Below are 27,804 nucleotides of genomic sequence, written 5' to 3'. Positions count from 1 at the left end.
TCTGAAAATGGGAAAAAGCGGATACATACTGCACACAAGCACAATAACTTTACAGATCTTATTCAGTGCGTCTGATATGTCAGAGTTCAGCCACTTATTTTGATTGTATTTTGTTGTCTTTGTGGCAGAGCTCTGACATTCATGTTATAGTCTTTGTGAGCGAGCGAGATTTCATGGCTCATCCTTTTGGCACTGACATGTACAATATTCTCTTGTCTTGTTGGTTTTTGGCATTTTTCTGGGGTTCGGCCGCTTCAGTCCTGGTTACCTGTTTATATGTGGCTGATCCCCTACACAACTATCCCATCTGGTCTGTCATTTTGCATGAGCTCATGTTACCGTTGTCTCTGGCTTTATGTGCTTGTGTCATTCGTGTGTTTGTGTCTGTGAGAGTGCATGGCTTTGATTTGTTTCCATATTGCCATAAGTCTCTCAGTCTTGCGTCATGTCCTGCCTAATGTTTCTCTCTTTCAGTACCGATTTTATATATATATATATATATATATATATATATATATATATATATATATATATATATATATATATATATATATATATATATAAATAATCTTGATTTTATTACAATTTCTGCCAATTTCTTTTTCAGCAAAAAATTTAATTTTCCATAATACTTGAACATCTTATGAAATAAAAATGATTTTAAAAAGCATATTAAATCATTGTTGATATATTCAATAAATTCATTTAAAAAAAAATTTATATACTGTGTGTGTGTGTGTGTGTGTGTGTGTGTGTGTGTGTGTGTGTGTGTGTGAGTGTGTATTACACTAGAATGAGTTGAATCAATTAAAACATCAAATAAAACATTTGAAACATCAAATGTATCAGTCGTACATTTGGGTGAACTGAGTTCAATGGAATTGTGGGAAATGTAGTGCATAGTCAATTCCCGAATACTATCGCGTGCGTGTTCGTGACGATGACGTCCAAATGAGCGATACCTGCTCATTCAAGCCAACGTTGCGCATCTCGTTTTATTTTAGAAAAATTGCTTGATATATCCGACGTGATTCCTCTCCTGGTTTGCCACAGTTCCTTGGTCTTCGGCCTGTGACGGTTTTCTTTGTGTTCTCTCCCTGAACGGGGATCACAGAGGTACGTAAGCACACGTTACAAACTGTTACTGAAAGACGAGTTAGCATGTTGGACTGTGGGATAATCCCGTACTTGTTAGCATCCAAGCTGAAATAAGCGCACTTCTATATTCTAAATATCTTTAAGTGGACAAGTTTCTAGCTGCACTCTCGATCGGTGTGTTTATTGTACATTACATTGACGTTAAAATAACGTACAATGGTGTGGAGGTAGCATTAGCAGTAGCGAAGGCCTCGGGCTGTTGATGGTTTTATATTTCTCAGTGCTCGGATCATGTGGGCCAGATGTAGTGGCTATTCCTCAAGACCCATTGAGATGACTATCTAGATAGTATTTTTGGGCAGCATAGAAATAAGAGCCAAAGCCCATAATAACATGGTGTGATCCATAGTGTGCGTACGAGTATTTAAGCAAACATCTGATTTAAACATTAATATGACTCCTGTTGACACATTCGCATAACAACAGTTCCTTTAAAGTGGCTCTAAATGTGGTTCATTAAGTAGCTCCACGTTAACGGTGAATAAAAAAGGCGACGTGTCTTTATCATTTATGTTGCTTTAGTCTCAAGATACAAGTAGTCTCTTGGGCAAGAGAGAAAAGCAAGGGCTTTTCCTTTTCTTCTTCCATGGCAGTGCTAAAACTGTCCTTTCCTGAACTAATGAGATTACCGACTCTCAGCAGCACAGTAAACGATATCAAGAATATTCTGTTCCTGGTCTTATGGCTGTTCTGTTAAATGTTTTTTTGTTGAGTTGTGACAGTTGAGTGCAGTAACAGAGAGATAGAAACTAAAATGACTGCTACTGCAGTTTTATGTGTATTCCTTCTCAAAATATTCACAAGATTTAGCTGTGTGGTTGTGTTTTATACCCCAGTTATTGTTATTTATTTTATAAAGGAACAAAACCATAATGCTTTTTTATTTTAGGCACACAAATGGTATCCATACACACTTAAAAAAAAAAAGAAGCAAAAAATAGCTTTTCAAGGAGGGACCGCAAACATGTTTGTGTAGTAGTTTTCATATTACAAATGCAGATGAAACTGAGTTACTTGCATTTATTAATTTAGCAGATGCTTTAATCCAAAGCAAAACTGTAAGTGATTCATGTGAAATGCAAACATAAGCAAGTCATGCTAAGGAGAAAGTAACATGCAAGTTTCTCATGGCCTTGGAAAAACCTGTAAATGTCAGGGAATTTTATAATTGTGTTTTCCAGGCCTGGAAAAGTCATGGAAATGTTTGTTTGATCCAGTATCCTATTATATCTCTTTGTCAGAAGATATCCAAATATCACCGTTCTTATCAGAAACCAGTCAACATCAACAGGTTGTGTGCTATGTTAGCCCAAGAGGCAGCAGGGGAAAGGACCCTTTTCATACTTCAGGTGTCCTGTAGCACAGAAGTAAATGATTGCAGGGGGAACTGTAATAGCAGTGAATAGAGACTACGCCAAAAAATACATTTTGCTCTCTCATTTGCTGCATCAAAAGCAAAATGGCACTAGTGTTTCAAAAACGTTCCAAATGAAGAAAAAAACGAGAGTGCTGAAGAGTCAGAAGAGAGAAGATGGCAAATTTACGGTCACTCTATCAGCAGATGAATTAGAAACCTCTGTGGTAACTCAGTTTTAAAACTAATTCCAGGGTGATTCATGAATTAATAATCAAATTCAGGGCAGTGGTGGCTCAGCGGTTAAGGCTCTATGTTACTGACCAGAAGGTTAAGGGTTCAAGCACCGCCACTGTTGAGCCCTTGAGCAAGGCCCTTGACCCTATCTGCGCCAGGGGCACCGTATCAAGGCTGACCCTGCGCTCTGAACCCAGTTTAGCTGGGATATGTGGGGGAAAAAAATAATTTCACTGTATATGTTCAAATGTATAATGTGTGACAAAGGCTTCTAAATAAAGCGGGAATGGGATGTCACAGTCTCTGAAAAGTTCCATATTGGAGAAGACAGGAGACAGAAGTGCTGGTACTAAACATGAGCAGAATTTATTGAATAATCTTTGGGGTATATACACTTGGTCACTTCATGCGTTTTTACTGATCCGATTGCTATCCGATTGAATAAGCAAATTCCATTTACCCTTGTCTGCATCAATGTGTCTCTGAATCTGTGATTATGCTAATACTGTTTTTAGTTATTTTAGTATTTACTGTGATATGAAATGCAACAAAGGGGTAGCAAAATAATCACTTATGCCACGTTCATGTCATGATTTAATTACTGTTTCAAGACTGTTATGAGATAGCAACTAGGAGGTTCTACTCTGAGCCTTTCACATCCTTGGAACTCGAAAGTTATCCTTTTGTATGGCAACTCTCATAACACCAAAAAGGCTTTGTTGTTGATAACAGCAAAATATATATCACTACACATTAATTCACCCTAAAATTTTGTTGCAAAATGTTAAAGAACAGAGGAAACTTTCAGGTACACTCAAAAAAACTGAAACATGGCTATTGTTTGATGAAAAGAAATTAAGTATTTTGAAAAATTTTAATAAATTAATTTATCAGATGAACAGTTATTTTAAATCAGTCATAACTAAATTAACAGTTAAAAGAACACAATTAAGGTGTGTTGAAACAACAAAAACATTATGGTTTCAATCGATCACATCTTTTGCGCATACTCTGATGGACCTTTCCAATTTGTGCCAAAGACAGCAAGAGAGCAGATTAAATACTCTGGAATTGGTAAGTCAAAAATCTTTTACCACTCTTGTCTTTATAGTGACAAAGTTTAAGTCTTGTTAAAACCATTACAAATCATCTTTAAGCAGATTTTTGACATGTTATATTTTATTTGTAATTTAATATTGGCGTTTTTGAATTAGTCACATGGTAAGCAGCATATCTGGTAAGAGGAATTAAATACAGGAAAAAATTTACACATGAAGCACGGATGGTAATGGTGATCTATGTTGTTCGACGTGAAGATGAGGAACCAATGGATAAGCTTGTGGACTTTGGTGTCGTGATCAAAGGGGTTGTAGTTCTCAACTGTTTGAGGAGTACAGCTGTTGCAGCGGCAATGTTGTTTGGACTCATTTATGACTTGAACCTTAGCTGTGCAAAAGAAGTCAAATCTACATTTGAGATAATCGAGAAAGTGTTTTTCAACCTGGATTGACACAGACATTCACCAAAGGTTCACGCCCTAAAGAACATTGCAAAAGTGACCAAATATTTATGGCCTACTGGGGACTGCTCAGAAACTGTGTAATTATACACTAATCTGCCACAACCTTAAAACCACCAGTCTAATATTGTGTTGGTCCTCTTTGTACTGCCAAAACTGTGCCAACTTGCAGCTCAGAACAGCATTCTGTGATGATATTCTTCTCCCCACAATGGTATCGAGCGGTTATGAGTTACCATAGACTTTGTCAGTTCAAACCAGTCTGGCCATTCTCTGTTGATCCCTCTCATCAACAAGGGGTTTCATCCACAGAACTGCCACTGGATGTTTTTTGTTTTCAGAAATACTCAAACCAGCCCGTCCAGCACCAACAACCATGCTACTGTCCAAATCACTGAGATCACATTTTTCCCCATTCTGATTTTTTTATGTGAACATTAACCTGCTCCTGACCTGTATATGCATGATCATATGCACTGCACTGCTGCCACACAATTGGCTGATTAGATTATCGCATGGAGGATTTTTGGTGCCAAACGGACTGGTTTGAGTATTTCTGTAACTGCAGATCTCCTGGGATTTTCACACACAACAGTCTCTAGAATTTACTCTGAATGGTGCCAAAAACATAAAAAATCCAGTGAGCGGCAGTTCTGACGGAAGCACCTTGTTAATGAGAGAGATCAACAGATAATGGCCAGACTGGTTTGAACTGACAAAGTCTACGGTAACTCCGATAACCTTTCTGTATAATTGTGGTGAGAAGAATAGCATCTCCGAATGATATTCTGAGATGTGGGTTGGTACTGTTTTGGCAGCACAAGGGGGACCTACAAAATATTAGGCAGGTGGTTTTAATGTTGTGGCTGATCAGTGTATATTACTTGGATCATAATACATTTAGTCAGTTTCTTATTTTTTATATTTATGTATTTATTTTTTAAGTGTTTAATTTTGGCATTATTTTATTTTTATACATGTATATTTTTTTATTTTCTTTTGCTGAGTTTTCCATATGTAAAATGGGTGGCAAAGTATTGCCTTTAATTTACTTCAAACCAACTTTTCTTTTATTTACAAATTTAAGTTGTTCAGTTAACTCAAAAGCAATAATTAATATCTATATATCACTGAAGCAGTTAAAGTTAGCTGGATCAACGAGTAAATAGCTTGCAGTAAAAATGCACAGAATAAATTGAATACAAATTATGCAATCTCATTGGATCAAGATTAAATTTCCTCTATTCCATTAGCCCAGAGACACTTTTTCTAATCAAACAGACATTTTAAAGTCAGAGTAGGTAATTCCCTATCTGACTCTCCTAAACAAGAGCTAGGAGTACCACAAGCAAGCATTTGATCAGTTACCCTTTTTAGTATCAAAATCAACAGCATTGCAAAAGCCATCGGGTCAGGTATCCATTTTAGTCTTTATGTTGATGACATTGGTATTTGCTACAGAAGCAAATCCATGAATAACATTGAACAAAATATCCAGCTGACAATTAACAGAATGCAGTCCTGGTCAGTATCAAATGGGTTTAAGTTTTCAAAGACTAAAACTGTTTGTATGCATTTTGCCAGCTATGCTCTCTCCATCTTGAACCAGAGATATTCATGGATGGTGAACACATCAGAGTTGTTAAGGAAACCAAATTCCTTGCAGTAACTCATGACAGTAAACTGAATTTTATCCCTCACATAAAGATTTTAAAAGATAAATGCCTTGAACATTTTAAAAGTTTTAGCTAAAACAAAATGGGGTGCAGAAAGTTCAGTTCTTTTAAATCTCTACAGAGCATTAATTCGATCATGCCTGGATTATGGAAGTATAGTGTATGGATCAGCCAGGAAATCATATATCCGACTCTTGGACACAGTACATCATCGAGGCATACATCTGGCTTTAGGGGCCTTTTAGGACATCGGCAATTTAAATTAACTTTCTCTGGAGAACAGACGCCTCAAACTAGCCCTACAGTGTACAACAAAGCTGAAGACCAACAAAAAAAACCCAGCCTACCATCCTGTTTTCTCAAACCTATATGAACAAAAAACAAGACATATCTGACCTTTTGGACTACAGATCAAAGTAGATCTGAGCATACTGGAACAGACACACTTCAGTAAAATTCCCCCCTGGATCTTTAAAAAAACTAAATAATCTTAGACTTAACAAAAAAAAAAAAAAATTGAAACCCACCCAAATGTATTTCAACAACAACTCCTTTTCATTAGAGAAATATTTCCATCACATATCCCAATATATAGAGATTGATACAAATCTGAGGATCATTTATCATCTGCATTTGCGATCAACCATAAAAAAAGGAATTTCCATCCCCATTCACAGCTCAATTTTTACAGCAGAGGCAAACACTATCGTCTTAGCACTGAACTTCATAAAGACTAGGCAACAGAGAAACATTCTGATCATTTCAGATTCAAAATTTGTCTTCCAGCAATGTCATCTTTAAAAAATTATCACCCAATGCTTGTTTTACGCCAAAGTGTCAGATAACAATAGTTTGATATTATATGCAAATTGCTGGATTTGGAGGCCCAAAATTTCAGTATCTGCTTCTGTTGTGTACCTGGACACTGGAATCCAGGAAATGAGGAAGCAGACACCACTTCAAAAGAGGCTTTATCAGCAGATTTCCAAAAGTGTCCAATACCTCCCACTGACCTAAAACCCATAATTAATATATTAAAAACAAATGGCAAACTGAATAGGATCAATTCATCATGAACAAACTCCATGAAATCAGCCCTATTGTTGACAGAAGTTCCTCTCTGCTTTCAAATCGCTGGGACCAGATTGTTTGCACCCGCTGTTGTATTGGTCACTACAGGTTGACACAAGTTTTTAATATTAGGAGAAGATTCACCAACATGTACCTTCTGCCAGAATCCATTATCCCTGAAACAGGTTTTATTAGACTGTACTGCTCTTAACCCCATGAGATAATAAATAATTTGTATTTAGTCAGCACTTTGGAAGAAATGTTTAACAAAATTGAATGCAATTTTAGAAAAAATGTATTTAAAAAACCTCTTATAGAATTGCTTACGCATTTCTCGCCATGGAAATGGACATAGAAGCTGGCGTAGCGTAAACAAACAAACCATTAGTCCAGATTCATTTCAGAAAATCTATTAAATTGTGTGGAAATGTGTGTCATAATTAAAGTAGGTTAGTTTATTTTTTGAGTGTAACGATGGCATAATAAGATGGCATATCAAACAGAAATGTGTGTTCATTACCTTAAACTGTTGTGGACGCTATCATGTTCAACCACTGTCAAGTCGGAGCTTTCATAGAATTCCAAGATTACAATTTCTACAAAAATGTTAATTTTTTTTACAAGCGGTAATTCCGACATGACGTGAACGCACCATTAATCACATTATCTGCTTTAAAAAATACTCTCATTTCAAACTTTCCGTTAACTTTGGCAGATCGTATTAAAGTGTTACACAAGTTCTTCCTCAGAGGTGTTCATTGTAGCAGCCTAGTTAATTCAAAACAAAACTTAAATTTCCTTTCAACTTCTTTGACTTGTTTGTAATGTGTATTGTTTTACAAGTATATCAACTAAACCAAACGGGAGAGAAAAAGAATCACATTTTCAGTAAACCCATATCAAAACACATTTTGATATAATTACATATTTTATTACTGTAAAAATTCACAAAGCAATTTCTGAATCTCCAATAAACACGTATATAGGCTAAATCTTATTTCCTGCTTAGTAATTACAAAACACTTTGGGGTGAATTCACTAAACAGTAGTGCCACTTTAGCACATGTTATTGCAGTGCAAAAACCTGCGTCTTGGTCACAAACCACCCGCAATCTATTTAAGCAGGCACAATTAGTGCTGAAATTTCGCAGCGTCTGAGTTTTTAAATGAAATAATTGTCATTCCTTTCCTCAAAAACGGCTTATTAAAATGTGTGCTTTGTTTACAAAAATTACCTAGCACAATTTTAATTGCTCTAACGGCCAGATGAAAGCATGCAGTAAAGTACATTTTATTTAAAGAAATATTTGTGTAGGCTAAATTTGTATCGATCATATCAGCAGTAATTCATCAATAATGATCAAATGATAGAGAAGAGCATTATAATCTGGCATATTTCTAGATGCATAGTTTAGTCAAGCACACTTTAATCATGTTAAAGAGATAGATGATTCAGGTGTCGGGATCACAGTGGTCTGTGATGTTAAGTCCCGCCAAAGTGTCAGATAACAATAGTTTGATGCATCCTCCGCTGTAGCACTTAGAATGAGGCCCACAAGATCGGAATTGTGGGTTCCATTTGCATTCAGCTGCGTATTATTGGGCACATTTGAGTTGTTGTCTGATCTGCATAATTACTTAAGTGAATCGGCCACTAAAACCACATTGACAGAGCGTGCAAAGAGCAGGCACTTTTACCAGGCACAATTCATTCATGGTGAATTCTCACTTAATTGTTTGATTTTTAATAAATATTTTATCATATTTAATGGTAATTGATTCTAAACAGACCACCAGAAAACCATTATCTGTAAACCACTTATATCAGGGGTGTCCAAACCTTTTTAAAGGGGGCCAGATTTTTTTAAATATATGTATTTGAGAGAAAAAAATATTAAGCATAATAACAGTACAAATCATAATCATGCACATTATAATAATAGGTAACTCTTCAGTTCAGTATTCTTAATTTATTTTTAGGTCACAGTCAAATTAAGTGTAGGACCAAAACTCAAGTTTCCAGCATCCTGTACATTTGTGAAATATGCAAAAAGTATATACAGTATAAACAGTAAACTCAACAGGCTTTTTTTTTTTATATACAGTTTTAAACATTGTAATAGACACCTGTAAACTCAGACTAGACTAAACTCAATGAGACTGGTGGTACTGTGATCTACATTGCAGCATATTTGCGAGGTCTGGTTTGGCAGCCGTGGTCGCAACCCGCAAAACATCACGCAAATGGGCATTGGTTATTCTGGTCATATGTTTTTGTTCAAGTCTGTTCTCACAGGTATGTGGACCCAAAGAGGCTCAACATCATCTTGGCATGTGCTAGAAGTTTGGTGAATTTCTCTTTATCCAGTTGTCGATAAAATTTGATTAGCGAGAGCTGCTGTGTCGGCTGTGCAACTCATTATCGCACTGCATGTCTATGAGCTCCAGTTGCAGTTCATGGGGAGCATCACTGGTATCCATGGAGAAAGAAGACGATAAAAGATGTATATTTTGCTCAATGATAGCAAAATCCTTAAAAAGCCAGTTAAATTCAGCAGAGAGGTATTCGATCACTTTCGCATACTTTCTCACATGCCCGCACGTTTCCAGTGGGAAACATTCCATACCTTTTGCAGTGCATGGAAATTTGAGGTGTTGGGGTCACTTTATGTCAGGTGTCTTTTGAACAGTGGAAGTTTAGTCGCAAAAGCCTTGATGTGCACCTACAGCCTATGCATCTTTTCCTTGAAGGTTGACATTTAATGCATTCAGATGTTTTGTTATGTCAATTAAAAATGCCATATCTGCCAGCCACTTAGGATCTAACTGTTCTTTCATTGTATGACTCTTTTCTTCCAAAAACTGACCTATCTCCTTCCTAAGAGAGAAACAATGCTGCAGTGCAATCCCCCCAACTGAGCCACCTAACATTGTGTTAAATTACATTGGGTCGGTGGTGCAGGGCTTTGGCTCGTATAAAGTAAATGGCTTTCACCACCGTTGACACAATGTGATCGAATTGCTGACATTTAGTGAACAACACTTGTTGGTGAATTATGCAATTGAGTTTAACGGCATTGCCCCCATGCTCATTGACTTTGTTGCAGAGCAATGATGCTAATCCACTTCTTTCCCCAGTCACTACAGGCACAACATTGGTAGCAATTCCGCATAATTTTTCCCACGGTAATTTGATGTTATCAATAGCTTCAGAGACACACTATACTAAATCAAAACCTAGTGTCTGGCCCTTGACACTTTTTAGGTCCAGTAGTAGTTCTGTGATGTTAATGTCCTCATCAATTCCTCTAAAAAAAATTAGCAGCTGGGCAGTGTCTGAAATATCAGATCTCTCATCACAGGCCACATATAAATTATCAAAATGACAGCCTCGTTCAGTCACTTGTCTTTTGATATCAGATGATATTCCTTCAATTCTCCATGCAATAGTGTTGTGAGCAAGGCAAACATTTGCAAACTCTTGCTTATCTGGGCAGATGTTTTCAGCAATCTTCATTACACATTCTTGAAAAAACTTGCCCTCAGAGAAAGACTTTCCATGTTTAGCAATTAGGATTGCCCCCTCATAGCTTGTTCAGGTAATGTTTTCATTTGCCTCTTTTTTCCTGATGAATAATCATTGTTGGGAAACTAGGGACACATCTAGTTGTTTAACTTTATCCTCTCGTTTGCTGGCGGAGAACATCTAATAGAAGCATGTATGCTTTGTCTCGTAATGCATCTACACATTCTTTTAAAACGGAGATTGTATCTTGGCAAATGAGACAAAAGCAATTATTATGACTGCTAAACTGACGGCCCTCGTGATCTATTTTTCGTTTCTTTGATGTGGCATCCTGATAAGAAGACTTAAAGGTCACTCTCACTGTTTACCGCTACACTTGGCCTTAAATCAAGTGCTGGCATCATGTGTTTGCATGTTTTTTTTAATTGTGAGGCAGGCCGCACATCATTTATTTTACTAGACGAGCTGCTGGCCATTTGAAATCCATCCTTGGGCCGGACTTTGGACACCCCTGACTTGGATGGAGGTAGATGATGTTTGCATGCGTGACTCAGTAGCAACAGCAAAATCAACGTCGGTGTAGGACGCCAGGACCAGAGCTACACTTTTGTTAGGGCTGTTTTATGCAAACTGGTTGCATCCAAAAACTCTTAAGGAAAATGGTCTCGGAACAGTTTGAAAAGTGCCTCATTTTCATCCTACCTTATTTAGCCTCCGAAGGCAGAATTCTTCGGTTTAAGCAGCCTGTGACTTTTCACTGGGTGAGTCAGCTGTGTTCGTTTCCATGAAGAAACTTTTTCGTGCCTGTTACTGCTGTTAACTTGCATCTTGACATCTTTTTAAGTCAATGAGCAAGTAGTTTAGTACAGTAATTAATGTTGAGTGACTTGAGTCATAAAAGTCTATATTGTAAAAGGTTGTGTTGATAAATAAGTTTATTGTGCATTTTTAACATGTAAACATATTGAACATGTAACATTTTAACAATAAACATGTTTTCCATGCTCTTCGGCACAGTTCAAGTTTGTTTTCGACTTGCAAACTCTATGCAGGTGATATTTTCTAGACAACGTTATTTCAGGATGACCATAGCAACATTTAAGGCTGGTTAGTCAAGTTTTTAGTTCAGTCACATTATTTTTTTTTATATGTGTCTTGTTTTCCTAATAAAGTAAATAGCCGTTTATTTGGTAAATTAGTTTCTATTAGTTTGTGTATTCAAGCGAGTGTATATGTATTTGATGCGCATTTGAGATTTATCGGCATCGTACTGTTTCGATCCAGCAGTTTTTATACGATATCCCAAAATGCACATAAATAAGTGTATAGAAACCCCACTGATACCACTCTGAACACAAGAAGTGTTTTAATACAAATTTCCAAACAATTGCTCAGAAAAGTAAAACCTAGGAGAGAGCTGAAAATGAGAAACTGTGGAAAAACTGTAAAAGAATAGTAAAGTTTATTTTCAGAGTTAGTGCTTTGCTGTTGTGAGTCAAGTGCTTGCGGATGAGTTCACCTATTCCTTCTACCCTCTCAGAGCAGATATGTATAATGGTATCGGGCTGACCACACCACGAGGCAGTGGCACTAATGGCTACGTTCAACGAAACCTGTCCAGCGTTCGTGTTAAGAAGAACAGAGATGAGCGTGGTGGAGAGAGGGATGAGAAGGACCGAGAGAGGCTGGAGAGCCAGCTGAACAGACAGCCTAATGCTGATATTCTGGAGCACCAGAGGAAGAGGCAGCTGGAGGTCAAATGTGCTGAGCTGCAAGACATGATGGAGGAGCAGGGGTAACACAGAAATTATAGGAAATATTCACTGCAGATCAGAGAGTGATAATAGACTGCATGCACAGCACGTAGCCTAGAAATTAGTAGTATTATGTTACTGAGCACAAAAACATTTAAATGCACAAGATGTACATTTTGCAGTATGCCTGAATATTATTATATCATTCTCTAAGGATTCTTCTGTGTGCCAAGATTTTTACTTTAATTTACATCCAAAGCAACTTACAAGTGAGAAAATCTACAAACATAAGTGATTAATGTTAAGGAAATGTCAACATATAAGTTAGATTAATTAATAATTATACTTAAGCACTGAAGGGATCTTAATAGTGACTAGTTACTCCTGTGTGGCAGGTACTCAGCAGAGGAGATTGAAGAGAAGGTCAACACCTTTCGTATGATGCTGCAAGAGAAACAAGAACCGCCACCACCTCCAACAGAGAGGCCAGCGTGAGTATATCATTATTCAAGTCAAAAATCTCAAGTTCAACCAGATACTTTAGATTTTTTGTGTCATGCTCAAGTTTAATTCCCTCCATCTATCCAAACAGTGTGACCGAAACTCATGCTCTGGCAGCTGCTAACCAGCAAAAGAATGACCGTCTGAGAGAAGCGTTCGGTATCAGCTCTGACTATGTTGATGGCTCGTCCTTTCATCCTGAACGCAAGGAGCGAGAGAAAGAGAAGAGGGAGCAGGAGAGACTGGAAAAAGAAAAGCAGCAGCAGCAGAAGTACCAGTGAGTAGACTCCTGTCATGACTGATCAAATTTTCCTTGATCTTTAAAGGAGATAAAGAGTTCATTGTACTATGAAAACAACCCCAGTCCAAAAAGACCATTTATTTGAAACCAAGTTGCAGAAATGGCTTATTCTTACATCCTGTCTTATGCCCACTAAAGCTAAGCAGGGTTGAGCTTGGCCAATACCTGCATGGGAGACCTCCTGGGGGAAACGTAAGTTTGCTACTGGAAGAGGTGTTTGTGAGGCTAGCATGGGGCACTCAACCTGCAGTCTGTGTGGGTCCTAACGCCCCAGTATAGTGACGTGGACACTATATTGTAAAAAGGCACCATCCTTCGGATGAGAAATTAAACCAAGATCCTGACTCTCTGTGGTCATTATAAATCTCAGTGCACTTCTCGTAATGAGTAGGGGTGTAACCCCAGTGTCCTGGCCAAATTCCCCCCTTTGACCCTTGTCAATCATGGCCTCCTAATAATCCCAATTCCTGAATTGGCTACGTAACTACACTCTCCTCTCCACCAATATCTAGTGTGTGGTGTGCATTCTGGTGCGTTATGGCTGCTGTTGCATTATCCATGTGGAAACTGCACACTGGTGGTGGTTGAGGAGAGTCCCCTGCTACTATATAAAGTGCTTTGAGTGCCTAGAAAAGTGCTATATAAATGTAAGGAATTATTACGATGTCAGGAGCCCAAAACACATTTACATGCCATCAGACCTTCAGAGGCAAATAATCCTCCTTTAACAAACAAAGACATTGAATTAATAAATTATATTTATATAGCGTTATTCTAACCCTACACTCAAAGTGCTTTACACAGTGAACTGAAGGCTCTCCACCACCAGCACATTCATTCAAATCAAGTGCTTTTCTAAAATGATCAAGTTTGTGAGGGTATGTATATTAAATATTTATTGTTTATGATATGCCTACCTCTTAAATGTGAGAGCTTACAATAATATTTTAAGAGAATACGTTTTTTTTAATTATTATTGGGGTATACCCAATGGAAAAAGTTATGTGTCCTCACCAATTTTGCAAAGTTGCTCAGATAAATGTGAATTTATAAGCTGTATGTTTATTGTAAAATTTGTCAGAGTGATTCTTGTGCCTGGTAAAAACAAAAACATTATTTTTGTATTGATTTGCATAAAGTGAGTAATTTGTAATACTTTTTGTAAAACTTTGACCCATGCTATACTTTTGGTACAGTAAAACCGCTCCTTATTTAATGGATTCCTCATTGATTGCTCTACGCTGTGGTTAATGCTGTCTGGCTTTGATAACACAGTCATTTATTACCCCAAATTAAAACTTACTCTGGGATCCTAATCTTAGACCAGTAAAATTATGTATTTTTGTTATATCCTTTTCTGTGTTGTACTTTATCTCTCTGGTGCGAAGCACTGACTGTCTGTTCTGTCTATTTCTCATAATTGCTTTTCAGGATGATTGAGTCTGAAATCTCTGATTCCTCTCTTGATCAAAAAAAGAGCCAGAAGAAGAAAAGAAAGAAAAACAAAAGCAGAGAGAGGTAAACTGAAAAAAAGATGTTTTGTTTTTTTTACCATGGATTTTAAGCAAACAATATGAATGAATAAAATTTTCCTCCCACCACATAGCTCTGAGAGCCCCTCACCCTCCCCTAAACGAGAGAAGAACAGAAACAAGAAAAAGAAAAGGTTTCATTTTCTTAATAAGCAAACTGCTGCTGTTAATACATAAGAATTTAAAGTTGATTTGACCACTATAAACTGTCATTCTAAATAAATTTTTGAACAACTAAAAAAATGTTTTACATTTTATTTAGGGAGGATTCAGTGAAGAGTGACACTGAGAGGTAAGTTTTCCCCTTCGTTTTACTGTACATTAAAAATATGTTTGCATTTTGTTATTTAAATATTATAATTTATGTCCTATAGCAGTTCATCAGACAAAGAAACATCCAGAAGAAAGAGGGAAAGGAGTGAAAATGTTACTCCTCCTCCCAGTAAGACCCGCAAGTGGCAGAGTACATCCTCCAGCCCAGCACTCAGGTATTAGCAAGCAGGCCAGTCATTGACATGCTTGAATGAATAATAATAATAATAAAAAACTCACCCTAGTAAAGATATGGAAATTGGAAATATGTTCGTAAGAATTACTTTTTCCACTTTTGGGATGATATAGTTTTTCAAAAGTGGCTATAATTTGTGAAGATTAAAGTTTTGTAAATAAATATGCATTCTTTTCTTTTTCAGCCAATCCCCTCTGAGAGAAAAACAACAAAATAAATCCGACTTGCGCACAGAGGAGGTGAGGAAAGGAAGATCTCCTGACAGGAGGTGGCATTTCCACAGTGAGGAAAGCCCAAAGAGGGTGGAAATCGGAAAGGTAAGGTGCTTGTTTGGAGGCAGTTATGCATCTTTTGCATTAACTAAAATGTATGCACTAAAAATCTTGGATTATGTTATGAGTCATTTTTATCACAGTATAGTTATGTAGACTGGAAATTTAACCCAGAATTCAAAAATTTAAAACTGCTTTACATTATACTGTTGAATCAGAAGTTTACATACACCTTAGCTAAATACATTTAAACTCATTTAACTGTAGAAAACATTACCTGTCTTAGCTCAGTTAGGATCACTACTTTATTTTAAGAGTGTGAATTGTCAGAATAATAGAAGAGAGAATTATTTATTTAGCTTGTATTGCTTTCATCACATTCCCAGTGGGTCAGAAGTTTACGTACACTTTGATAATATTTCGTAGCATTGCCTTTAAAATATTTAACTTGGGGTAAAACTTTTTGGGTAGCCTTCCACAAGCTTCTCACAATGTGTTGCTGGAATTTTGTCCAATTCCTCCAGACAGAACTGGTGTAACTTGAGTCTGTTTTGTGAAGTGCTCCAGTCCCTCTTGCAGCAAAGCACCCCCACAACATGATGCTGCCCGTATGCTTCACAGTTGGGATGGTATTCTTCGGCTTGCAAGCCTCACCCTTTTTCCTCCAAACATAACAATGTTCATTATGGCCCAACAGTTCAGTTTTTGTTTCATCACACCAGAGACCTTTGTCCCCATGTGTACTTGCAAACTGTTGTCTGGCTTTTTAATGGCAGTTTTGGAGCAGTGGCTTCTTCCTTGCTGAGCAGCTGTTCAGGTTATGTCAATATATGACTTTTTTTACTGTGGATATAGATACTTGTCTACCAAGTTTTCTCCAGCACCTTCACAAGGTCCTTTGCTGTTGTTCTGGGATTGATTTGCCCATTTTGCTCCAAACTACACATCTCTAGGAGACTGAATGCATCTCCTTCCTGAGCAGTAGCATGGTCCCATGTTGTTTATACTTTTGTTTTTTCAGATGAACATGGTACCTTCAGGCATTTGGAAATTGCTCCCAAGGATGAACCAGACTTGTTGAGGTCCACACATTTTTTTTCTGAGGTCTTTGCTGATTTCTTTTGATTTTCTCATGATGTCAAGCAAAGAGGCAATGAGTTTGAAGATTGGCTTTAAAATACATCCACAGGTACACCTCCGATTGACTCCAAGTAGCCTATATTATGCTAATTGGCTAATTGCCTAAAGGCTTTACATAATTTTCTGGAAGTTTAAAGGCACAGTTAACTTGGTGTATGTAAAGTTCTGACTCACTGGAATTGTGATATAGTCCGTTAAATGTGAAATAATCTGTCTGTAAACTAGGGCTGCACAATTAATCGAAATGAAATCGAAACCGCGATATGACCTTTTGCGATTATTAAATTGCAAAGGCTGCGATTTATTTATTTAGTTATTTATTTATATATATATATATATATATATATATATATATATATTATAATTAGTCTGCTCCCTTCAAAGTTTATTTGCACTGCTCAGTCCAGTCTATATTAAATAAACTAAATTGTTAGTGTTTTCAGAGCTGCTCTGTGCTCCACAACTCCCTCTCATGCTTAGAGTAACAGAAGTGCTCTGAGTTCGGTTCTGTTTGCTTACGTGCGCTAAACATTTTATTTACACTGAACTGGCGCGCCCTGCGTGAAGCGTTTATTATTATCATTATTATCCGCGGTATAGCATCTCAGTCTCCGCAAGGCACAGGTATCATAATAATGTCGCAGAATACAAGATGGGGTATAATTCAAACATCTTTATTAAATGATTGCGGAGTAAACCGCATTAACAGTAACACCTGTAGAGTCCAGAAACACCTCTTCATTCTCCTGTCATTTGTTTACCTCGCGATAGAGTGTGTCGCACTTATTACACTCCCCGTGGAAACAAGTGAACTTGTATTTCCAACATCCAACTAAATGAAAAGGAAGGAACATACATATAATAAATCTGTATCAAATATTTTGTTACTATAATATAATGCATTGCTAAATTAAGTATAATAAATAAAAATAATTTAATTAAATGGTGACAAACTAAGCAACATTTTCACTTTAAATTTAATTACACCAATGAGTTTTCAGTTTAACATTAAGCCTCATTCTTTAGGACTATCTTATATACAGTAAATAATAGTTTGCATAAGCCTACTAGTTTTTAAGGCCTAGAATAAAGAGTTACATTTAAGATTTTAATCTTTAATTTTTTTATACTGAATTATTCAATCAACCAACATTATTTTTGACAGCAAAAACTAGGCAACAGCTATGGCTGTGGACAGGTATCCAGAGGGAAACAGGGAAATTTAGTTAACAGTGACATTGAGCAGAAAGCTTACATATAACCAGTTTTGACATCTGCTGATAAAAAGTTAAATGATAAGCATCGATTGATGAGATGAAAATTGAAGATCGTGTCAGATTTTAAAATCCTGATCGGAGCATCCTAATGTTCAAGTTGACTGTGTTTCAAAACTAATGTTGATGATTAGTGGGCTGAGATCCTGTCACAAAATGGACAAAAACAGGTACACGGTGGATGGTTAACATTTGGATGGGAAGAAGACTTTGTTTCACTGTTTATATATTTATTTGTTTGTGGTTGAACAAACCTCTGTTTGGTTCTTTTTAAGAGGGCTCAAGTGTGAAAACCCCAGCAGCCTTTTTGCAGTTGAACATGTGGAAAACATTACCATCATAATATTTTTCAAAATAATCGCAATATGACTTTTTGTCCAAATCCTGCAGCCCTACTGTAAACAATTGTTGAAAAAATTGCTTGTCATGCACAAAGTAGATGTCCTAAATGACTATGAAATCGGTGGAGTGGTTAAAAAAATTTGTTTTAATGACTTCAACTGTATGTGTGATTGGCTGAGGCACATTTGAAACCATTGTTACACAGCTAATATATGCACACCGGTTACTCTATTGTGACATTGTTTGGCAACTGTAAACAAACCTACATATGTCTACAATGGATTTAAGTGGCTCAACAAAATAAAAAGGATATAATCAACAGACTGCCCAGCTTGCACTGCCTGGCCCCAAAAAAATAGTTTGGATTTAAGGTAGTGTTATGATCTGGGATTGCTTAAATAGGACAGGTCTAGGCTCTGCAATGTCATGTGGCAATAAAATTAAGTCAGCTGACTACCTTAATGTACTGAATGACCAGGTTATCCCATCAATAGGTTTTTTCTTCCCTGATGGTACAGGTATAATACAGGACAACAATGCCAAGTTTCATCAGGCTCAAATTGTTTCTTTCAAATTTGTAGAGTGGTTCAGGGAGCATGAGAAATAATTTTTCACACATTAATTGGTCATAACAGAGTCCTGACCTTAACCCCATTGAAAGTCTTTGGGATGTGCTGGAGAAGACTTTACAAAGTGGTTCGACCCTCCCGTCTTCAATACAAGATCTCGGCCAATAATTAATGCAACTCTGGATGGAAATAAATGTTGTGTCGTTGCATAAGGCTGTCAAAACAATGCCACAACAAATGTGCGCCTAAACAAAGCTAAAGGCGGTCCTACTAAATATTAGAGTATGCAACACTTTTTTTGGCCAGGCAGTGTACATCTACATTACATTATCTATACAATACATTGCAATGCATATACATAACGATTGCATTAATGTATTCTTTGTATCTCCCGCTCTTAGAGGTCACCAAGACGCTCAAGATCCCCTGAGCAAAACAGAACCAGCAAAGACAGAGAATGTGAGAGGGAACAAGTACAAGAAAAATCTCAGAGAAGACGACATGACTCCTCATCACCATCTCCTCTACGACAGCAGCAGACGGAGAGACGACACTGGCATGAAAAGGGAGAGAGAGACAAAAAGAGAGAGAAACTCCCTCAATCAAGTAGACATAGTACCTCATCTCCATCTCCACCACGGAAGCAGCAGAGTGACAGGCGACAACGGAGTGAGGAGAGAGAGAAACCATCTCAAAGGATGAGACGTCACTCTTCTTCTCCATCTCCGTCAACTAAGCATCTGAAAGATAAGACACAGCAGAGCATAGACAAGAACCAAGGGGATGATGGCAAAAAGGACAAAGGTCTGAAAAGACATGACTCCTCCACATCCCCTTCACCCTCTCCACGTCTAGACCGAACAAGAAGAGGACACAGTGGAGAGAAAGAGAGAGCAACTTCCCCAAGAGCTGCTTCAGACAGAGAAAAGGAGAGACTTGGAGACAGAGTGAGAGACAGGCAGAGGAATAGTGATAGAGACATCATCCCATCTAGTAGAAATGATGGTCGAGGATGGGGGAGTGATAAAGGAAAGGAAAGAGAGAGAAATCGATCTTGTGACTCCATCTCTCCTGCCAAGTATTCACCTTACGCTAATGGAAGACAAAAAGTAAGAGATCAGGAAATGGAGAAGGAAAGAGAAGAACAGCGAGAAAGGGAGAGGAGAGAGCAAGAGATGAAAGAAGTGGCTAAGAGACAACAGGAGAAAAGAAAAGGCAGAGAGAGTGAGAGAGAAATTGATAGAAACCGTCATGGTGACACCAGGAGAGAGGAGATGCCCAGGTCAGACTGGCCGTCCTCTTCTAGCAGTCAGCCGGAAGACAGACAAGGTGCCAGAGGAAGTGAGACAGAGTGGGACATGCAGGAAAGGAAAGACAAGAGAATAGAGGACAAGAGGCAGGAAATAACTCAAGATAGTAGTTCTCAGGCCAGGGACAAGGAACGAAATGAGAAAAAAATGGAAAATGAAAAGCTGGGGGAGAAAGACAAGTCCAAAACTGCTAGTAGCAGTAGTAGTAGTAGTTGTTGTAGTAGCAGCAGCAGCAGCAGTAGTAGTAGTAGTAGCAGCAGCGAGAGTGACAGTGACAGCTCATCATCTTCTTCATCATCTTCCTCATCATCATCCTCTGATGATGAAAAGAAACAGAAGAGTTCAAAACAGAACAGCTGCCCTGGTAAATTGGTTCCTCATGCTGTCATTGCTCAGGCTATTGCTCGCAGAGAGAAAGAGAACAGAGGAAGGGATGGAGAAAATGTTGAGGGTAGAAAGGCCCAAAGACAGAGCTCACCTCCTGAGGCCCAGAGAAAAGACGAAGACATAGATAGGAGAACAAAGGATATGGAGAGAGACAGGAGGTCTGTCCACTCCTCATCACCCTCAACAGGAACTCAAAGGAACAGTCATCCTGAGAAAGACAGGAATCAGGGGAAAGAGAGGTACACTCCCACTGAAATTTCTAGCCCTCCTCCTTCTCCCCCTCAGAGAGACACAGAGAGAGCAACCCTGGGAGGGGGCAGGCACATGCCTTTAGAAGAGAAAAAATCTCAAAGTAGAGATCCAGAGAGGCCCAGAGATAGAGAGCGATACACCTCTTCAGAGCTGGAACGAGAATCCTCAGGCCGTTCGCCTGGAAGAGGAAGGGATCAACACAGTAACCGAAAAAAGGATGCGTTACCTTTGTCTCTGAGGGGAAAAGGAAGGGATGAAGGCTCACAGGTCAAGCAGACAGCATTACGACCATCACCAAAACGCACTCCACCACGACAGTACCAGGATCCGCAACGATCACGCTCCCCCAGTCCGAGACGAGGGGTGAGGAGACCCTCACCACCACGCAACTCATCCCCTTACCGACGGGATCGCAGCCGGGAACGACTCCGAGAAAGAGAGAGGGACAGACTTAGAGCAAGGCCAGGAGAGGGAGAGCGTTCCAGGGAAAGGAGAACAAGGAACAGCAGATCCAGGAGTCCTCGTAGACAAAGTCCTCTCTATAGGTTAGAAAATGATCACAGTTCATCGTTTCAACCTTGCCTTACCTAGGGTTGCAGTGGTATACCGGTTTCACGGTATACCCCGGTTTGAAAATTGACGGTTATCATACCATGTACATTTGCTTATCTACGGTATTGAGAAAAAAATGCAACCGTACGAAGAATCTCACATGCGCTTGCACATCTCCTTCTTGTCTGCCTATCAGACTTGTCAACTTGCGTCACACACACAAATGCAGCGGAGAAAATGTCAGAGAGAGGCGAGGGGTTCTGACATGAGTATGTGTGTGTGTGAGTTAAAGCAGTGTTTCTCAACTGGTTTATTCGGACTGGGTCACGGACAGCAGGGAAAGAGCAATGCCATGGTTCTCCCTATTGAAGATATTTTGGCGGCCGAGGCAGATTTAATGATAATCTCGTAAACCGCTAAAGCAGACATGGGCAATTTACAGCCCGCAGGGTGGATCGGGCTCTCCATATGGTTTAATGTGGCCCGCGGCTCATTTATCGTAAAAGCGTTTTTATTTTTCATTGGATATTTCAGTTAACTTGCATTGGGACATAACGCGTCTCCACAAGCGCTTACCATGCTCATGGTTGCCAGATAAGAGATGCAACACCCCCAGTTTGAGATTTATACTTGCGCAAATTGGAAATATTTCGTCTAATGTAATACTTATTTTGTGCAATCTGGCAACCATGCACGCAAGTGCGCTATTTCTATCTCTCGCTTTCCCCTTTGAACAAACTTAGGGATCTGTAGTGCAAAATTCTGCTCAAGGAAAAGTGTTATACGGCTACTCTGTGTCCATTCTTGAGGTTGCTTGTGATGTTTGGTGCTACTAATTTTGCAGGTAAACCTTCTCGGTGATTAAATTGAATATAAATGTAGATCTCTGCATCATTGACACATGTAGGAGTAATCATTGACATGCGAGCAAAAGCAAGCCAGAAACAAATATGTATATGTATTTATTGTTTGTGCAATTTAGAAATGTTGAAGTCCCTTCGTTCCTCTGTTAATCTAACTCTTGCAGTATTAATTTACCATAGTCATGTAGTCGGTGTTATTCAGTTGTGTGCTGAAAGTCAAACGTTGACATCAACAACAAAAATAATGTCACTTGATGCATGTCCTTGTATTGGAAAACCATGAACATAAAAGGAAATGCAACCCAAGATACATTAAATACAGGTTATGTTTAATCTATGGCAGGTCGCCACTTGATGCCCAATGTAAAATCTGTCCTGAAGCAAAACCAGTTGAGAACCACTGAGTTAAAGGGACAGTCGCGCACCTACAGTATATCTAAACTGTTAATAATAATAGGACATTACTTCAAAAGCTCACACAGCTGATGTTATTTTTCATTTAGTTGTTAATTTAACATATAAACTAACATGCTTATAACATGTTATAGTTACATGCTATTTTTTATCATGTTTATAATTCGATTTATTATAATTCTGTTAGCTTTCTTATTTTTTCTATTTATTTTATTTTCAATGGAGACTTTTTTTTTTTACACATCAATAAAATAAATGGTTTCAAATTTCAATTATAATAGTTTTTGCTCAAAAATAAATGAAATAACCCTTCAGTTTTCACTGATAATAGTAATTGTGTAGTACCGTGAAACCGTGATATTTTCTGAGATGTTATCATACTGTTAAAATCTCATACCGTTGCAACCCTAGCCTCACCAACTAAACTTTAAAAAGTATTTCTTGCTGCAATCTGAGGAACAGCAATGACCATATATTTATTGGTTGAATCCATTGTTTGTTTTTAGAAATGCAATATTTATTAACCAGGAAAAGGTTTTGTCAGTTGTAGATTGTTGTTGCATCCGAAATCACGTACTGTCAGAATATGAGCTGCATTTGAAGTACGTTCTTTAGGTATGCAGGTGAGTAGAATGAATAGATTCTTTCTTGTTGCATGTAAACACTTTTATTAATGTTCTTACCGGCTTATGGTTCGCATAATATTTTTGTTTTTCCATGTTCTGGGTCGCCTTGCACACAGTAGAGTGCCTAGCCTTTCTTTTTTTTTTTTGGTGTTCTACGACTGCTTTGTGATATTCTTTTAGTACAGTCAGCGGCAGACGCACGATCCAATGACGCGCACAGATGAGGACCATCTGCGTGTTTGAGAAAATTTGGTCCCCATGTGGACCGTCATTGAGACTTTTCAATGTGCGCATGCTTTTTACGGTTTGACCTCAAAAGCAGAGAATAATCTGGTGATTTCCAATCTCTTATTGCGTTTGTTTTTTTAATTATTTTTTTATTAGCTGATTTTTGGTAGTCAACAGCATATTGGTGTGCATGTGAACACACTCATTAAAGGATGGCTTCATATAAGGTGTGCCAAATATGAGACCATAATGCCCTGTACCCTTCAAAGGACTAACTTCAAGTGTTCTGCCCTCCAGAGTGAGTAGGGCATAGTGATGCTCACTTTCAGGAAACAAGTGGCTACTAATTAAAAAATGTAATATTGTAATTTGCAGTTCGAAGTTTAGTGACTGTATTCAAAAACTTATCAACATTCCAGTAATTGTTTGCAAAAATAGCCATACACTGGACTGTTTTCTGTGGCTTTTATGTAAAAGTTCCATATTTTATCACATCTGTCTCTATTCAGGTTTCGTCGTACACCCTCGCCAGTACGTCGGCGCAGAAGTAGCCGATCTCTATCAAGAGAAAGGGAGCAGGAGAGGAGGAGAAATAGAGAGCGAGAAAGGCAGCGTGAACAGGTCAAAGTAAGAGAGCGAGAACAAAGAACAAGGGCACCTCCTAAAGATCCCTCTCCTCCACACCGCTCTTTATCCTCGTCCTCTTCGTCCCATTCCTCCTCGTCATCCTCACCCTCTCCTCAAAGAGAGACGAAGGTTGTGAAATCTACAAATGCAGATAAAGACAGAACTAAGCAATCAGAAAGGAAAAATACTTCCCCTCCTCAGCAGACTCCTCGTCTCCTTTCCAATCAGTCAGATCTTCGCTCTCATTCACTTGAACATCCTGCGCGTTCTAGATCACCAACCACCAACCAATCACAAAGCAGGGATCCACCAGGTGACCGGCTAAGAGGCCAGTCTCCTTCATCAATGCAAATAAATGAGTTGTCTATAAGAGGAAAGACTGCAGTGAATGGCAAACCAGATAAGGAGAGCTCAGGGCAACAGCAGAAGAGCAGGAGAAGCAGCTCAAGTTCTTCATCTTCATCTTCATCATCGTCGTCCTCTTCATCATCATCTTCAGACAGCTCTTACTCCGAAGCAGAGAAAGGAAAAGGGTCAGTGCTAGTCGAGGGAGGGCATGATCATAATATATATATACATATGAAACTCTTTTTAAAATATCCCTTGTCTTTTTTTTATTTTTAGGGGTGATAAAGTGGGTAAAAATAGAGATTCTGGTAAGACTACGAAAAGCAGAGCTGCTCCATCATCGTCGTCATCTGAAAGTGAGCCAGAAGAAAAGAAAAGGTAGAATTGTTTTCTTTCTTTTTTTAAATGTTGTTAAAAAAAATATAATTTCCTACTGAATTAAATTCAACATTAAATATATTTCATTCTTAATTTAATTTCTTCATCGCTTGTCTTTGTAATTTTTCATCACACCATAAATTCCTCAGACTCTATTTAGGCAATAAGACTACTGTTGTAGGTAAAGCTATCTTTTTAAAATCTTGCCAATAGTTAATCCAGTAATTTAATGCCTGTTAATATAATAAGGATTACAGCAGCTATGGCAAACAATTGACTTAAAAAGCATTACCATTGAGATATGTTGAGATGCTCTCAAGTAGTGCTGATCAATTTGGGGAAAAATATCTTCATTGCAATTTATTTTGATTATTTTATTCCACTGTGATGGGGGCGACTTCCAAACAGCGTTTTTGCGCCCTTGAAGGGCTTTGTGGGAAGGTGACGCCATTTGAAGGTGTGTTACAAACAAAAGTGAGCAGCTCAACCCCTCCTCAAAGTGCCCTTCCACAAGGCCATTAGCGAAGGGGACATGTGATGGTCATAGCTCAGAATAGCATTGTCCAATCTGGCCATTCTCTGCTGACCCCTCTCATTAACAAGGCGCTTCCGTCCACAGAACTGCCGCTCACTGGATGTTTTTTGGTTATGGCACCATTCTGTGTAAATTCTAGAGACTGTTGTGTGTGAAAATCCCAGAACATCAGCAGTTACAGAAATACTCAAACCAGCCCGTCTGACACCAACATTCATGCCATGGTCCAAATCACTGAGATCACATTTTTCCTCATTCTGATGGTTGATGTGAAAATTAACTGAAGCTCCTTACCCATATCTGCAAGATTATATGCACTGCACTGCTGCCGCATGATTGGCTGATTAGATTATCTCATGGATGATTGTTGGTGCCAGACAGACTGGTTTGAGTATTTCTGTAACTGCTGATCTCCTGTGATTTTCACACACAACAGTCTCTAGAATTTACACAGAATGGCACAAAAAACATCCAGTGAGCAGCATTTCTGTGGACTGAAGCACCTTGTTGATGAGAGAGGTCAGCAGAGAATGGCCAGACTGGTTTGAACAAAGTCTACAGTAACTCAGATAACTGCTCTGTACAATGCTATTCTGAGCTGCAGGTTGACGCTGTTTTGGCAGCACAAAGGGGACCTACACAATATTAGGCAGGTGATTTTAATGTTGTGGCTACTTTTAGTATATCAGTAGGAAATATCACTTTCAGATTTCAACGTTCCCTTTGCAAACTGATTTGAATAGATGAAAAACATGAAGCCCTACAACAGATGGTAAGGCCCCCACAGAGCCCGGATCTCAACATCATTGAGTCAGTATGGGATTACATGAATAGGAGCAATTGAGACTGATAGAAATTGATAGAAGAACTGTGGCAAGTTCTCCAAGATGCTTGGAACATCCTATCTGCCAACTAAGAAAAAACGTGTGCAGGTGTACTTGGGTGTATTGGTGCTGTTTTGAAGGCAAAGGATGCCACACCAAATATTGATTTATCTTTTTTGTTTACTTTGATAAACTGTGGCATTATTTTTGAAAACATCAGTATGCAACATTTTTCACAAGTGCCTAAAACTTTTGTGTAGTACTGTATATATTTGTATAATATAATGATTCATATTATAAAACTAGACCATATTATAAATCGGTACCATATTTATGTGGTATTGCCTGCATGCGGCATGGCTATGGCTTTTATTTTGCCAGAAGACGTTTCTGTTTTTAGAAGAGTTTACAATGACCACTCTTCTGTCCTCAAAAACCTGGTGTAACGACTTCTATTTCAACAGTAACTTTGAGCGACCACGCAAATTTGGAATTGCGTATATGTGCAGTGAATCTTGAGCCTCATGCGTGCTTTGAGTATTTTTACACTCCATAGAACAGAGCTGTGCACATACATTAAGCACTAGATGCAAACTATTTATTTAAATCAGAGCCTTTGCAGTTTAATAATCACACTTTGTCATATTGCAAATTTGATTTCATCCTCGTCAAAAAGCTTCCTCAAAAGTGGGCGCTGGCAATGTTTCTAGAGGACAGTAGTCCTCCACAATCAATTGGGTCTGGCTTCATTGTGGTATGGAATGCCCGCTTTTCACAATCCAATATGTTCCTAATGTATAAATTTAAGTCACTGCCTTTTTTTACCTATTGAATATCCTGTTTCACTCGCTATATTACCACGGTCTCAACCTTTTTTTTTTTATTTCCACAGTCCACCGCGCCCCAAGAGAGTGCCAGCAGACTCGCTGAGAGACTCCAGGTCACTCAGTTACTCGCCTCCAGTGAGACAAAGGAGACTTGCACACTCTCCACCCACTCAACGGTAAATTACAAACTGATCTTATTTAATTAACCCTGATCATTGTAATCTCCACCATTATCAACACTGATCCTGTTTCTGTTTCCTACAAGCAGTGCAAGCAGGAAGTCAAGAAGCAGATCTCCAGACAGTCGACGGAGGAAATAAGTACATAATTGTTCACTTTTTAATTTTCTGGACTCTTTTATCTGATGCTGACTGGACTGTATCATCTCAATATCACATGGATGAGACTGCATTAGGAGAGGCTGAAAAATGTGACTAGCTGCAATGGTGACCACTTCACCATTAGTAGAAGACAAAGGTCTCACAAAACATGGTTCTTAAGAACTCATCCTAAAGGGGAGGATTTATTTTTTCTTTTATTATGGTGTTATTAATTTTCACGATGAGGCTTGCTGAGACACTGACATTCTCTATAGCTCTGTGCCAACAGATCCTGGACCCTATTTGTATACATACACAAAACAAAAATGTGCATATGTCCAGTGCTCTTCTATCTGCTACATTGTTCTGAATGTAGATGAACGTCTGTTATTTTGTGATCAGAATGGAGGTGTTCTGTTCCTATGTATGTGGACAGTGTCTGTTCTTTTTTGTTTCTTTGTGGAATAAAGAATTATGAATAATTCAACAGCAGTAGAGTTGTCCTGTCTGAACTCTGTCATGCTGTTAATAAAGGAGTGCAATGACATGAAATGCACGGCACACTGAGAACTGTATATT

At 38.3% G+C, this 27,804-nt stretch overlaps 1 protein-coding gene across 3 annotated transcripts; it reads left to right on the top strand.

The window, feature by feature from the left end:
* The first annotated feature begins 951 nt into the window (after positions 1-951).
* LOC127647325 (serine/arginine repetitive matrix protein 2-like) lies at positions 952-27,718 on the top strand. 3 transcript variants are annotated; one of them, XM_052131494.1, is made up of 14 exons: positions 952-1,116; positions 12,087-12,336; positions 12,691-12,786; positions 12,888-13,073; positions 14,529-14,615; positions 14,704-14,763; positions 14,892-14,921; positions 15,004-15,117; positions 15,322-15,454; positions 19,136-21,228; positions 23,876-24,526; positions 24,618-24,719; positions 26,971-27,081; positions 27,171-27,718. In XM_052131494.1, exons 2-14 carry the CDS (start codon positions 12,089-12,091, stop codon positions 27,223-27,225), a joined length of 3,966 nt encoding a protein of 1,321 aa, XP_051987454.1. In that variant the 5' UTR covers positions 952-1,116; positions 12,087-12,088; the 3' UTR covers positions 27,226-27,718. The 3 variants fall into 3 exon arrangements, with proteins under 3 accessions (XP_051987454.1, XP_051987453.1, XP_051987456.1); XM_052131493.1 differs by having other exon boundaries at positions 12,082-12,336; positions 27,171-27,717; XM_052131496.1 differs by having other exon boundaries at positions 12,082-12,336; positions 27,174-27,716.
* The last annotated feature ends 86 nt before the right edge of the window (positions 27,719-27,804 follow it).

This window comes from Xyrauchen texanus, chromosome 8 (assembly GCF_025860055.1).
Source record: "Xyrauchen texanus isolate HMW12.3.18 chromosome 8, RBS_HiC_50CHRs, whole genome shotgun sequence".
NCBI classification, from domain to species: domain Eukaryota; kingdom Metazoa; phylum Chordata; class Actinopteri; order Cypriniformes; family Catostomidae; genus Xyrauchen; species Xyrauchen texanus.
The sequence above is the reverse complement of the archived record's forward strand: the minus strand, read 5'-3'. Positions and strand labels throughout refer to the sequence as shown.

What these genes read in the sequence shown, in the direction of transcription:
- LOC127647325 (XM_052131494.1), top strand. Translation starts at nt 12,089, where the DNA reads ATGTATAATGGTATCGGGCTGACCACACCACGAGGCAGTGGCACTAAT. An exon ending in GACATGATGGAGGAGCAGGG is followed by an intron (nt 12,337 to 12,690) that starts GTAACACAGAAA and finishes CCTGTGTGGCAG; the next exon opens with GTACTCAGCAGAGGAGATTG. An exon ending in CACTCTCCACCCACTCAACG is followed by an intron (nt 27,082 to 27,170) that starts GTAAATTACAAA and finishes GTTTCCTACAAG; the next exon opens with CAGTGCAAGCAGGAAGTCAA.